At 45.5% G+C, this 14,819-nt stretch overlaps 1 protein-coding gene across 3 annotated transcripts in view; it reads right to left on the bottom strand.

Moving 5' to 3' along the window:
* Positions 1 to 14,819, bottom strand: part of LOC121872017 (FERM domain-containing protein 4B-like) — a 192,213-nt gene that overhangs the window by 160,961 nt on the left and 16,433 nt on the right. For 2 of the 3 annotated variants that reach the window (XM_042374649.1, XM_042374652.1), the window contains 2 exons: positions 10,216 to 10,612; positions 4,325 to 4,360 (listed from right to left, as the gene is read on the bottom strand). In XM_042374649.1, the coding sequence (XP_042230583.1) occupies positions 4,325 to 4,360; positions 10,216 to 10,257 (78 nt within the window). In that variant the 5' untranslated portion in view covers positions 10,258 to 10,612. Of the gene's footprint in view, positions 1 to 4,324; positions 4,361 to 10,215; positions 10,613 to 14,819 lie in introns of those variants that run through there. The other variant, XM_042374650.1, reaches the window with a different exon arrangement.

Genomic DNA, 14,819 nt, shown 5'->3' with positions numbered 1-14,819 from the left:
AGTGGGGGTAGGGGGTGAGGGGTGAGGGGGTGGGGTGGTATGAGGTAGAAAGTGTATAAAGGTGAGGAAGAGAATGGGGAATGGGTAAAGGAGGAAGAGGAGACTGAGGATTAAGAGTGAAATTGATAAAGAAGGGAATGGGAGAATGGGTGAGAGAATGAAGGGAATGAGGGAAGAAGAAGGAGGAAAACAGACGAAGGAAGAAACGAAGGTGAAAATAAACATGGAGACGATTAGCATAAGACGACCCCCCCCCCTCCATAACAGGTAACACGTTAAAAAAGGGACCAATCAACAGGTGTTATTTTAGATACAAGTCTGGCCGGTAAGGTTTTAAATGGCGGCTTCCTGTGTTTTTGTGAATACTGGATGCTAGCACCTACAGGCTGTCTGTCTTGGTGTTACATGTACTGCTGGTGATGATGGTGCTGTTGTTGATGGTGTGGTGTGGTGTGGTGTGGTGTGGTGTGGTGTAGCCCCAAACCCTATACATAAGAGCAGTCCCTCACACCTGCCACCACTACCTGGCGACCTTTAATAAACGTCACCTGGCCGTCACCGCCACAGGTGTGTCGGGTACATATAGAATGTGAGTCATTACCGCCCCAGCACACGGCAACTACACAGAGTTATAGGAGAGAGAGAGAGAGAGAGGACTGTTTACAAGGTATCGGAATATGATGGAGTAGTTTGACAGGTAACACGGTGGTAATATAGGATAGAGAGATAGGGACTACAGATATGCAACGAAGTATAGACAAGAATTACTATAAGAGGAAATATTTTTAAAATATAAATTCATGACCAAAACTTCACAATAAATGTTTAATGGTGCAGGAAAACATGTGGATGAATAAGAAGAAGCGTAAAGCTGATGTTAAGACAAGCTGGCAAACCAGTCTACGCCCAACACCTGGACGTCCACACAACGAAGGGAAGAGCGGCTCCTCTTCCTCCGTCTGGCAGAGGGGCGCAGCGCCTGGACGCGTCAACAAGACCTGACCCGGGAAGCTGTATATGACACACGTCAAATTTCCCCAGATAATCACTCTCTCACTTCATAATTTTCCCTCATTTACGATAAGTGAGAAAGACGGGAGGGAGAGGAGAGACATAACACAGCCAGGAACAGTATGGAGGGAGACTGGAACGCCTGGAGTGCCGCCAAGAGCAGGTAGCGAGGGAGTCGTCCTTGGGATTCCAGGGGGGTCATTCAGGCCCCCACCAGCGGCGTCCCACCACTTCCTACCCCGCCTCCTTCACCCCCACCCCCAGGCCATACAGGAGCTATGGGTGTAACAATACGGCATGAACTCCGGCGTGTAAGTATTTATATCAACAGACCCGAGTGATGGTTTGGTCAGGAACCTAGAATGACTCGAGACTAACTGTACTGTGTAACTATAACTGTATTGTATAGACGACGTATGTGTATATCCTCTATAGTTTAGGGGACTTCTATGTATATTCTATGGAATTTAGAAGACGTATATGTATAGTGTATGTAGTCTATAGTCCTTTGTATGTGTTTGGTAATTTCTTTGATCTACTTTCCGTAAAATCTAAGAGTCTGTGATCGTGTGTGTGTGTGTGTGTGTGTGTAGAGACCTTGCATGTTTACACAGTCTTCACGTCTCGGGTGTCTGAACGTTTGTAATCCTGTGTGCACGTGTGAGTGTGGTTGACGAGCCTGTGTCTGAGGACTATCATACACACACACACACACACACACACTTGCCGCCTATTAGACACCAGAGTGAGTGAGTCACAGGTCGGGTTGTTAGGCTAACAGAGGCACTAACACGCACCACTGACGCCCGCCCCCCCCATGTTGACACTGGCGACTCGGTGTAGATGATTCTCTCACCTCCATCATGACCACTCTCTCTCTCTCTCTCTCTTTTCCCCTGTCTCTCCAATTCTTTTCTCTCTTTCTCCCCCTCCTCTCTCTCCTCCTGCTCCTCCCCCTCTTCCTCTCACCTCCCCCGTTAACACACTGATGAACCTCGATAGAGGCAACTCACACACACTGCCCGCAACCATTTGTGTTTACCGCCACACGTGACCAATCAGGGAAACTGCTCTTCTCTTCCTCCCTCTTATTTATCTTCTTCCTCATTCTCCTCCTCTCCATCTTTAACCTCCAACTCTTCCTCTTTCTTTGTTCTCTTCCTCTTCCCTTTCCTCCTCCTCCTCTCTCCCTCTTCCTCCTATGGTGAGGTAAGTCATGGATCCTCACACAGTCACCACAACAACCTTAGTGTTTACCTTCACACCTGACCACGCATCTTAATTATCCTCTCCTCACCTCACCCCTCCCCTTACCTCTCCTCTGACCCTCTCCTCCCCTCCTCTTCCTCTATCTTCTTCTTTTTCTCTTTATCCATCATCCACTTCCTCCTGCTTTTCTTATTCCTCATTCTTCCTCTTCCTTTGCTGCTTTATCAATCTTCTTAGTCCTTCTTCTCTTCCACCTCCTCCTCTTCCTTTCGTTTCCTCCTAGTCCTCTCACCCCTCCTCCTTCTTCCTCTCCTCCTCCTCTTCTCACCCTTCCTCCTCCTCTCACCCCTCCTCCTCCTCCTACTCTCACCCCTCCTCCTTCTTCCTCTCCTCCTCCTCTTCTCACCTCTCCTCCTCCTCCTCTCACCCCTCCTCCTCCTAGTCCTCTCACCCCTCCTCCTTCTTCCTCTCCTCCTCCTCTTCTCACCCTTCCTCCTCCTCTCACCCCTCCTCCTCCTCCTACTCTCACCCCTCCTCCTTCTTCCTCTCCTCCTCCTCTTCTCACCTCTCCTCCTCCTCCTCTCACCCCTCCTCCTCCTCCTGATATAGAGACAACATCGCGGCAAATCGTCCTCAGACACCACTTGGAGTCACAGCGTCAAAGGAGCGAGTCAAAGGTCTGGATCACTCGCTCTAATACACTCATCATCGTCGTCATCATCACCATCATCATCATCCAGAGAGAGAGAGAGAGAGAGAGAGAGAGAGAGAGAGAGAGGTGAGTGAGTGAGTGAGTGCGTGTGAGTGTGTGAGTGAGTGAGTGAGTGTCTTCACCTTAACCAACCACAATGCACCATTTACCTGAACATCATGACGTCATAATGAATAAATGTAAACACCTGATAAATAAAATCAAATAAATCACATAAACACTAAAGTATAAATAAATAACAAATTACGCTTCAATCACAGTAGTTGACCTTTTGACCTCTGAATAAGACCTTGACGCCTGCCACCCGGACACACACAAAGAAAACTCAATTGGGTGATCATTTCCTGTATAAAACACAAAGCCAAATGGCAAACTTTGACCTGAGTCCATCGGTGAAAAAAAGGTGTGTGTGTGTGTGTGTGTGTGTGTGGGCGAGGGAGGGATGGATAGATAACAAAATAGAAAAAGGATACATAAAGAGAGAGAGAGAGAGAGAGAGAGAGAGAGAGAGAGAGAGAGAGAGAGAGAGAGAGAGACCTGGGTTGACCTTATCTAGGGTTTAGACTCTCAAAGCCTCGTAAGTGTATTGTGACCTCTTAACTTGGGATAAAATAACTCGTCTCAGGTCAAGACTCAAGAATAATTAACTAAATCTTCCATCACTCAGGTCAGGAAAGGCGGAGCACTGATCTGACTAGACGTAACCAACGATATCAACAATATTAATAATAATAAAAGCTTAATTGCGTCCTATTTGTAAGTCAATTAAGAAATCACCAATTATCTTCACTACTGACTACTATCTCACTACTTACCGTAACACTAACAGTAACACTAAACGTAACACTAGCACTATCTTACTTACTACTTTGCTGTCACTCTGAATCTAGTATGACGATCAACAGCTATGATACAATGGTACGAGTTATGAGGGATGTTACCTTCATTGGTGAGTTTTGAGGTGACTAAAGAGGCCGATATGGGACTGGCAGGGTCGATCATAGATGTTGCGCATGTGGGGGGCTACATCTAGTGCGGGAGGGGCGGCGGCAGCGTATTTCCGGCGTTGGCGCTTGTCTGCCTCGTTAAGCAGTCGGGCTAACTAGAAAGTATTGACACCTTCCCGTGTGGTGCTCCTCCAAGCGTTACGGTGTGGAGTAATCGTCTCCCAGGTGAGGGGGTCGATTTGGCACCTTTTCAGGTTTGTCTTAAGACTATCCTTATACCTTCTCAGTTGCCCGCCGGCGTTACGTTTACTATTCGTTAGGTGACTGTAAAGTAGCTGCTTTGGCAGTCTACTGTCGTCCATGCGTGTAACATGGCCAGTCCAACGTTGTTGTTCATGGATAATGTGGTCAATAACACCAAAAGAAACAGTCTCTATCAACTTACCATCCACCATCGTCTCGTCAACCACCCACTGCTCACCTGTAAACACAAACAGAACAACATTAGTAACAAATACCTAACCTAACCTCACCTCACCTCACCTCACCTCACCTCACCTCACCTCACCTTATTAATGAATCACCTGTAACGTGTGAACTATATAAGGGTAGAGTAATGACATTTGACTGGATATATTAAATAAAATGGCAATAAAGGTAAGGAAGAAGGACGGAGAAAGACAAGGGAGGAGGGAAAGGGAGAGAGAAAAGAAAAGAGAAGGTAAGGGGAGAGAAAAAAAGGAGGAAAAGGAGACAAGAGGAGGTAGGGAGAGAGAAAAGAGAGAAAGGGAGAAGAAGAAATAAAGAAGAAAGGAAGGAAGGGAGAGAGACAATAAGTATATAGCATAATAGTAAAAAGTAATATATTCAAGACTCGTATCAACGGGGAATTTTTATATCAGAAAGGCACACGTATATTACTGACACACACACACACACACACACACACACACACACACACACACACACACACACACACTTCCCCTGTAACATATTTACACACTACCACACTTAGGGCACTGGCGGGCAGGAAGTAGTAGCCACTTCCGGTATGACACTACTGTTTACACCAGCTCGGGGAAGTCACTCGTAAATTCACCAGTTCCCTTAAGAGTAAACATACACCCGGATATGTATGTGTAACTCTTATACACTCAAGTCCATGTATACACTCACTAATACACTCTGAGTTTATGTGTAGGTGAGTGTATACGGGATTCATATACATATATACCTTATGCACTCAAGTCTATGTATATACACTTACCATTACACCCTGAGTTAAGTGTAATTAATGTATATACTCAAACTAAAACACATACACCTCATACAGGGTACACCCACTACACCATGGTCCATGTATAAACAATAACAACAAGACGAAGAAGAAGAGAGAGAAGAAGAACAAGAGAAAGAAAAACACGAAGAAAGAAGAAGGAAGAAAACAACAAACAAAAAAATTAGGGAAACAACCAAAACAAGGACGACTGATCACTGTCACGTGTAGGGGAAAAAAGGACTAATTTCCCCATTAAAAATCTCGGGAAAATATGCACAAATTGCCCTCATAAATAGGAGAGGCATAAAAGAGAATCAGGGGAGAAGAGGAGGAGGGATGAGGGGAGGGAGAAGGGGAGAGGAGAAGGGATGAGGGGGGAGAGAGAAGGACGAATGAGAAGGGGAGAGAAGGGAAAAGGGAGGGGAGGAAAGATGGAAAAAGACAGGGGGGAGGGAAGAAAAAAGAGGAGAAAGGAGGAGAGAAAAAGAAGGGAGAAAGGGCGAAGGGAGACAGGGTGATAAAAGGGAGTAAATTCTCATCAACTTGATCCCACGTGTCTAAGAGGCATTAAATGAGAGAGAGAGAGAGAGAGAGAGAGAGGAAATGAAGAAAGGTAAAAGAGGAAGAAGAACAAGGAGGAAGTGGAGAAGGAAGAGGAAGGAAGAAAGATGGGAGGGTAAGATCTCATTAAGGTAGTGACTGAGGTCTTACGAGGCATCAAATTAATGTATCAATCTAGTTAATGAGAGACTGAGGAGGTATCCAGTACACATAGGTATCCAGTACACATAGGTATCCAGTACACATAAGTATCCAGTACACATAGGTATCCAGTACACATAGATATCCAGTACACATAGATATCCAGTACACATAGGTATCCAGTACACATAGGTATCCAGTACACATAGGTATCCAGTACACATAGATATCCAGTACACATAGGTATCCAGTACACAAAAGTATCCAGTACACACTGAACCATAAACATATATTGCGTTTAATTAAAAGTTTATAATAATGTCTAAGTTGAAAAAATGAAAAATAAAATAAGTAAAAATTCTAATAAAAAAAGTTTAGTACCATATTAAGTGGCTATATATATGTAGGCTTAAAATATAGTTCTCGTGTTTAATAAATATTCAGTATTAGAGCAAAGTTCAGGTCACAAATTTCCTAAAATGTTTTCATATAGACAAAATTTCGTTCAAGATTTTTGTTAGGGTAAAGATGCCATTATTGGTGTTTATTGAAGGAACTAATGTGATCTAACTATCAACCATTACTGGGCCTTATGGGATCACCTGAAGATTAACCACCCTAACCTAACCTAACCTAACCTCAGCCCCCAAATAGTGTAAAATAAGCTGGGGTGGTGATTCTTCAGGTGATCCGCATGGTACAATATTAATGGTGCCCTTATTAAAGGTAGACCAGGTGTGGTTATATCTCAAGGTATTAATTACACGACAGGTAATTGGTTACTCATTCCTAATTAGAGAATGTTTGTATGACGTCAATGACTCAATATTTACAAACATCAGCTGGGGAGTGCAACGACCGGAGACTTGTGTCGATGGCCTTAAGATGAGGCAGTCTCTCTCTCTCTCTCTCTCTCTCTCTCTCTCTCTCTCTCTCTACCACTTCACCGACCATAATTATAATCACCCGATAATCCGACGAACCAACCAAGAACATACACAACCAAATAATCAACCATATTGAGAATGTCACCTAGAAAGCGAACACACACACACACACACACACACACACACACACACACACACACACACACACACACCGTCAGAGAGGTATGGTGGGCGTGGTGTGTGGTGGCGGCCTCCCATTACACTGACGGAGGAGACCCGTTTGTGTCGCAAAAACCCAAGATAAGATATAAAGGAGAGACAAAATACTCTTGTCAACAGCCGGGCAGGTGCTGGTCCTCTGACGCCGTCCACCACCCTGGCAGGAGTAGACTACACCCCAGGACTCTTCCACCATCATCCAGGACCTATAGTGGACTCCTACATCACCCTGGCAGGAGTAGATACACCCCAGGACTCTTCCACCATCATCCAGGACCTATAGTGGACTCCTACACCACCCTGGCAGGAGTAGATACACCCCAGGACTCTTCCACCATCATCCAGGACCTATAGTGGACTCCTACACCACCCTGCAGGAGTAGATACACCCCAGGACTCTTCCACCATCATCCAGGACCTATGGTGGACTCCTACACCACCCAGGACCATCCAGGACCTATAGTGGACTCCTACACCACCCTGGCAGGAGTAGATACACCCCAGGACTCTTCCACCATCATCCAGGACCTATAGTGGACTCCTACACCACCCTGGCAGGAGTAGATACACCCCAGGACTCTTCCACCACCATCCAGGACCTATAGTGGACTCCTACACCACCCTGGCAGGAGTAGATACACCCCAGGACTCTTCCACCATCATCCAGGACCTATAGTGGACTCCTCACCACCCTGGCAGGGTAGATACACCCCAGGACTCTTCCACCATCATCCAGGACCTATAGTGAACTCCTACACCACCCTGGCAGGAGTAGATACACCCCAGGACTCTTCCACCATCATCCAGGACCTATAGTGGACTCCTACACCACCCTGGCAGGAGTTGATACACCCCAGGACTCTTCCACCATCATCCAGGACCTATAGTGGACTCCTACACCACCCTGGCAGGAGCAGACCACACCCCAGGACTCTTCCACCACCGTCAAGCACACCCGATACTACACTCAATACACTGTTATACAAGAGGCAACACAATCCCCCACACCGCCAAGACTAACCTGAGATCCCTCACTAGCCGCTGAGTGCCTGGGTCATCATTTTAACCCACGTAATATACTTGATATCCTTTAACAACTTGTATGTCTGTTTGAATGACGACTTATAATAATAATAATATAAATAGAGATATACTACTAATACAAATAAAAACAACAACAACAACAATAACAACAATACAGTAATAACAATAACAACAATTACAATACAACAAAAAAACATAAATATAAAAACTTGCAAAAGGACAACATCTCCAACTACCACATCAATAGGCCAAGAAAAACAAATAACAAAAACAAAAACAGAAATAACAAAAACAAAACAAAAACAAAAATAACAAAAACAATAACAAAAACAAAAAAATAACAAAAACAAAAACAAAAAAATAACAAAAACAAAAGACAACAAATGATGGAGGTCTACTGGAGGCGGTAACTTGACGCTCCAGATATTAAAGGGATTTTTTCTCTCAGTCTCCCAGTACAACATCAAAGGCTGAGACACCCCCCCCCCCCTTCCTACCTCACCCTACTTCCCCCATCCCCACTACACCTCTCCCTCTCTCTCCCCCTCTACACCCCCCTCTCTCTTTACACCGTCCTACACCCACACTACACCCTACACTCTTGCGCCTTTCATCACCATCTCTACACCAGACATCTTGCCTTTACGCTACACCCTACACCCATATCTACACCCTCACTACACCCTTTCATCTTCACCTTAACTCCATAAATTAGGGTCCTATACTGATTTCCCATTTGAAAGGCACATAGAGATCATAAGGCTTCAGCACATAAGGCTTCTGGGGGCCTTATTAACACTGAGAGAGAGAGAGAGAGAGAGAGAGAGAGACGCCAAATCAGGTGCCAAGGTTAAGAAACAAGCGGTGTGGTTGGGTGATTATCCTATCCTTAATTCCTATTGGTTGAACGATTTGTTTATATACCTGATAGGTGACCAATGACTAAGCAACTCCTCTATACCTCATACACACCCACTACACTGTCCCTATACTTCCTACACCCTCCTATATCCCTCTCTACACCTTCTACACCACCACTACACCGTCTACACCACCACTACACCCTCTACACCACCACTACACCCTCTACACCACCACTACACCCTCTACACCACCACTACACCCTCTACACCACCACTACACCCTCTACACCACCACTACACCCTCTACACCACTACTACACCCTCTACACCACCACTACACCACCACACACCTCTACACCACCACTACACCCTCTACACCACCACTACACCCTCTACACCACCACTACACCTCTCTACACCTCACACCACCACTACACCCCTCTACACCACCACCACACCCTCTACACCCCGAGACTCACCACTAAGCTGGCCAGAGAACGTTATGACCCCCAGCTGTCAGCCTGTTGTCTCACTCAGGTGCAAATGGGAGGTACTAAGGTTTGGGGGGAGGGGGGAGACGGAGGGGGGAGGAGAGGGACAGAGGGAGGGCAGAGGAGGAGGGAGGGGAGGAGGAGGGAGGGTGGGGGGTAAGAAAGATGTTGGGGATGATGATATGACATAAGAAAAAGAGGATTATGGTGAGACAAGAGATGAGAGAAACGATAAGAATGATGATGATGATGATGATGATGATGATGATGATGATGATGATGATGATAAAACGGAGAGAGAGAGAGAGAGATAGTCATCATACACAGATACTAGTGAACGCCCACACATACTAAAAACCCTTTAATCTCTCTCTCTCACACAATTAACGCCCACTACTAAAGCCCTTCCTCACGCCCCACACAAATAAGACAAGGGAACCTCTTAGAAAAACTATTTACTTAAGCTTCACTCACTCAGGCAAGACCAAAGGCAGCGAGGTACGTAACATCTCTCACACACACACACACACACACACACACACACGACGACCTTGTGGTTTACATCAGTTGTTGTGAGGTCCGCCTGGCAGTTCCCCAGCTGCTGTGCCACCAGGTGGTAGGTGGGGGTGGAGGCCACCTGGCCCTCTCATCAGGCGGCTGCTCCTGTGTGTGTGTGTGTGTGTGTGTGTGTGTGTGTGTGTGTGTGTGTGTGTGTGTACCTGCTAGATGGTGTTATTCTGGATTTTTCTGATTTCGTGGGATCTCTCTTGGCAGGAAAAACAAAAGAAAAATACCAACAATTACCAGAAAGGAGAGACATATCTTAAGCCTGCAGAGAGAGAAACACTCACCTGCATCCACAGCTTGCGTCTCTCTATCCGTTCTCGCGACATGTGTGGTGGTGTGGTGATGCAGTGTGGCACAGTCTGGCACTGGGCACATGGTCGTCACCAGGGGTACCCTACCCTGGCACTCCCTCCTCCCTGGCACTCCGGGAGGGCCTAATGGGACCACAGCTACGGCAGGATCCTCGTCGGGGAACGGAACTCTCGTAGGAGGCTTTGAAGGGTTATTATATTCGATTCGCTATATCCAGGAGAAGTTGTAGGTGAATATATCCAGTATATTATCCTCAGGAGGAGTTGTGAATGAGTATACCCTCTGCGTTATATGCGGGAAGCGTCGTGTGTGGATATACTCATCATATCCAGGAGGCGTTGTAGGTGAATATATCCAGTATATTATACCCTGGGGCAGAAGTACACGTAGTATAAGATATATTCCCTTCACATCACGATAACCAGGACACAGGTGCGGGTTATACCATTATACCAACAGATGACGTCACATGCAGAAGGTGAAGCTCTGCCGTGACCACCTCAACACCAAGACAGTGTTACATCACATCAAAACAAACATCACAGCCGCAACACAACCCCCTCCCCCTCCTACCCATCTTGTGTTTTTATCGCCTTGACCACAACTTACACAGCTAACTACCCAACCACAGCTAACTACCCAACCACAGTTAACTACCCAACCACAGCTAGATAAACATAACTGTATCGTCAGATCTATACTTGAACACACACTCTCCTGAACACACCCTCCCTGAGCACACACTCTAACACCACAAACATCTTCACTACACACACTTACTGAACATCAACACCGAGCCTCCGATGGCCAAGTGTCAAGCTGTCGTAAGCCAAGTCAGTCAATCGGTCTTCCAACGTCAGCTGTCATATTATCCTGCTGTCAGCCGCCCATCAGATCCTGCCATGTGTCAGTACTGGGTCAGCTGACACTATCGGAGGGAATGTCACCGTCAGATGGTAGAGATGCAGAGTAATTTAATATAGCTGAGAGTATGTCTATGTGTCAGTCTGTCTGTCTGTCACACGCGGAGGGGGGAGGGAGGAAGGAGGAGGAGGAGGAGGAGGAGGAGGAGGAGGAGGAGGAGGAGGAGGTAATTGAAGACAAGAGGACTGGTAACGTTGATTTATAAGTAAAAGAGGAGTAAATATCACACACACACACACACACACACACACACACACATTGGAGCCAGTCAACCTAACTTCACAAAGTAACTAATATCAAAATCTAACAACAACAGCTGACTGCTACAACAATATGAACCACCAGTACAATACACACACACACACCTACAGTCAACACTCACCTGCTGGTACTAATGGGTGTTCTGACAGGTGGTATCAGTGAGGTGTTGAGGGTGTACATGAATTTATCTCTACCGGAAGGGAGGGGAAATGGAATCCCTGGGGAGAGTAGCTACCTGTGTCGTCTCCCCGATACATCAGCCATCTAACATCAGTAAAAGGTTCACACACGGAGGGAAAGTTGGGCTCTCACAGGAAATCAAAGAAATAGTTGGTGAGAGTTTGACTATTTTCGTGGTGTGTGTGTGTGTGTGTGTGTGTGTGTGTGTGTGTGTGTGTGTGTGTGTGTGTGTGTGTGTGGAGGGTCAGTTGAGGACTTATGTTGTTATGGAGAGAGATTACATACTTAACAGTTAGAAATCCCATTGCGTAAACATAACAAGCTTCTCCCTCACACACACACACACACACACACACCATAACTAAGAGGTAAGTTTTAATTACCTCAGTCCCTCCCTTCTCTCACAGGGCTTAGACCCAACACTCTCCTCCACGGTAACCCAACAACACAAGAGGCAATGTAACACAGTCTTTCCCCGTCTCACAGGTTTAAAGTTCCCCCACCCTCTTTCTCCCCTCACCCCTCCCCAACCCCTTCCCCTCACCCCTTCCCCCTCTCCCCATTCCCCTCACCCCTACCATTTCTCTAATTTTTAAATATTTCTAAAACATTTTTCCCCTCTGATTCTCAATGATTCTTACGCTAAAAAATATTTCCTTCAATAAACTTAATATAGTGTTAAGTTAGTGAACGTCTCTAGTTAAGGTAGAGTCTCAGTGGCATTCTCATAGTATTTGTTGATGTTTTTGTTGTTCTTGCTTTGTAGTTTTTGTTGTAGTGTTGTTATTTTACTGTTGTTGTTTGTTCTTGTTTTGGGTTGTTGTTTTTGTTCTTGTTGATGTTTATTGGTTGTTTTGTTATTGTTTTGTTGATGTATTTTTTGTTGTTATTATTGATTTTGTTGTTACGATGAATAATGATCGTAAGAACCTTTGTGAGTGAAGACCCTATAGCAGTTATACATAGACCATTGACCACCCTCAACCACCCGTCCATGACACCAATTGCCTTAATCTAGCGAGTGCCACAGTGCCAATCCCCTCTCTATTATTCCCGTAAATTAAGTCTTAAATAGTGCCACTGTAATTCCCGTAAATTAAGTCTTAAATAGTGCCACTGTAATCTCTCTGTCTGTCTGTCTGTTGAAGGCTGACCCATCCATCGTGTGTTTTGACTGCTAAGCCCCACGTCCTTACTATTTCATTCATATATAAATGTTTTGTTTACACATTTGTACTGGACTACTGTTGTTTGACTGTATGACGTCACTCATGTAAACAATATGTCTGACTGTATGACGTCACTCATGTAAACAATATGTCTGACTGCATGACGTCACTCATGTAAACAATATGTCTGACTGCATGACGTCACTCATGTAAACAATATGTCTGACTGTATGACGTCACCCAGTCAAGATACAGTAGAGAGGCAGCAGGTGTGGGTGTAGGCGTGTGGGTGGGTGTAGGCGTGTGGGTGGGTGTGGGTATGTGTGGGTGTGTAGTGAACTGAGTGAGTCATTCAGGAGGAGATGAGGACTGATGGTTGAGTGACGGGGTGATACTGCTCTCTCTCTCTCTCTCTCTCTCTCTCTCTCTCTCTACTCTGTGTGTGTGTGTGTGTTTCTCTCTACTCTGTGTCTGTCTCTCTCTCCCACTCCTTCTCTCATGTTCGTTTCACCTATATGAATGCAAAGAGAGAGAGAGAGAGAGAGAGAGAGAGAGAGAGAGAGAGAGAGAGAGAGAGATATTACCCACTGTCTCCTCTCACTATAATAAATACTAACATAACTTTCCTCTCACACACCGCTTCTCTCCCCCTCTCTCTCTCTCTCTCTCCATTTACATCCCTTACCTCCATTATCCTTCCTCCCCATGTCCTCTCCTTTGATTCTTCTCTCTCTATCTCCTTTTCTTCCACATGGGTGGTTATCACGCTTTACTTCACCCCCTGTTTATTACATACGTTCATTATTCCTTTATTCCATGTTCGTAGCTCTCTCTCTCTCTCTCTCTCTCTCTCTCTCTCTCTTTCTGTGTGTGTGTGTGTGTGTTACACCAACACGGGAAAAAGGAGGAGGAAGAAGAAGAGAGGAAGAAGAGGAAGAGGAGAAGAGGAAGAGGAGTAGAAGGAGAAGAAAGGGGAGGAGGAGGAGGAGGAGGAAGAGAGGAGGAAGAGGAAGAAGAGGGAGAGAGCCATAACAACACTCCCTCACGGTTTAACAGTACCTTCACTAAACAAGTCTTGACCTCATTAGCATACTACCCGTCTCGCTGCTTACAACACCATTAACTACTTATGTCAACAGGCGAGAAATACTTCCCTTAACAGACGACAACAGGAAAAAACGGGAAGAAATACCTGTACTGTCTGTTCGTTTATCCTCTTTCATAACATTCCGTCTAATATCAACGAACTCTTGATATAACGGACTATCACCTCTATATAATCCGTTAGAGGGAGAGTTTCACATCTAACGGACCCTCGATATAACGAAATTCCCTCACCATATAATCCGTTAAACAGAGGTTCCACTGTATAAAGTCCTGTACAGTTCGCTAAGTAATCTTCCATTCTCTCAAGTGTTAAAAATTAAACGATCTCTTAGAAGTTTCTGAGGAATAAACTTTTTTTCCTCTTTTTCCCACTTTTTTCCCTTCAGCTCTAGGTACCAGAATATATATTTATTTTTTACTAACACCGTGGTTTTGGTTAGGTTAGGTTTGGTTAGGTTAGGTTAGGTCTTATTGGTAAGGAAAGTCGCCTCAAGGTCCGTATACTGGCATAAGAGACACAAACTGAGAATTAAAACGTGGAAGCAAAAACAGATTTCATTACCCGGAAAAAAAGGCATAATTCTTTTGTCTTCGTTGTTGTCAAGTGTGTGTGTTCTCTCTCTCTCTCTCTCTCTCTCTCTCTCTCTCTCTCTCTCTCTCTCAACACCACCTACACATATATCAACACATCCTCTCCCTCCTTCCCTCATCCTCCCTACAACGCTCACGGCCGCCACTACATCCGTCCTGCGCCATAAGAACACTTTATCTGCACCATTAGATACCGCCACTGGCCCCTGAGGAACGTATTAGCGACTGCCTGGCTAATTGGAGCAATGAGTGGACGGGTTCACATCAAACACTGCGTCGACCGTCTGGCTGTGGGGGCGTGACCTGGGGCAGAGAGGGAGGCGTGAGAGGGGGGGCAGAAGGGG

The sequence above is a fragment of the Homarus americanus genome, unplaced genomic scaffold (assembly GCF_018991925.1).
Source record: "Homarus americanus isolate GMGI-L3 unplaced genomic scaffold, GMGI_Hamer_2.0 scaffold51476, whole genome shotgun sequence".
In the NCBI taxonomy this organism is placed as follows: domain Eukaryota; kingdom Metazoa; phylum Arthropoda; class Malacostraca; order Decapoda; family Nephropidae; genus Homarus; species Homarus americanus.
The sequence above is the reverse complement of the archived record's forward strand: the minus strand, read 5'-3'. Positions and strand labels throughout refer to the sequence as shown.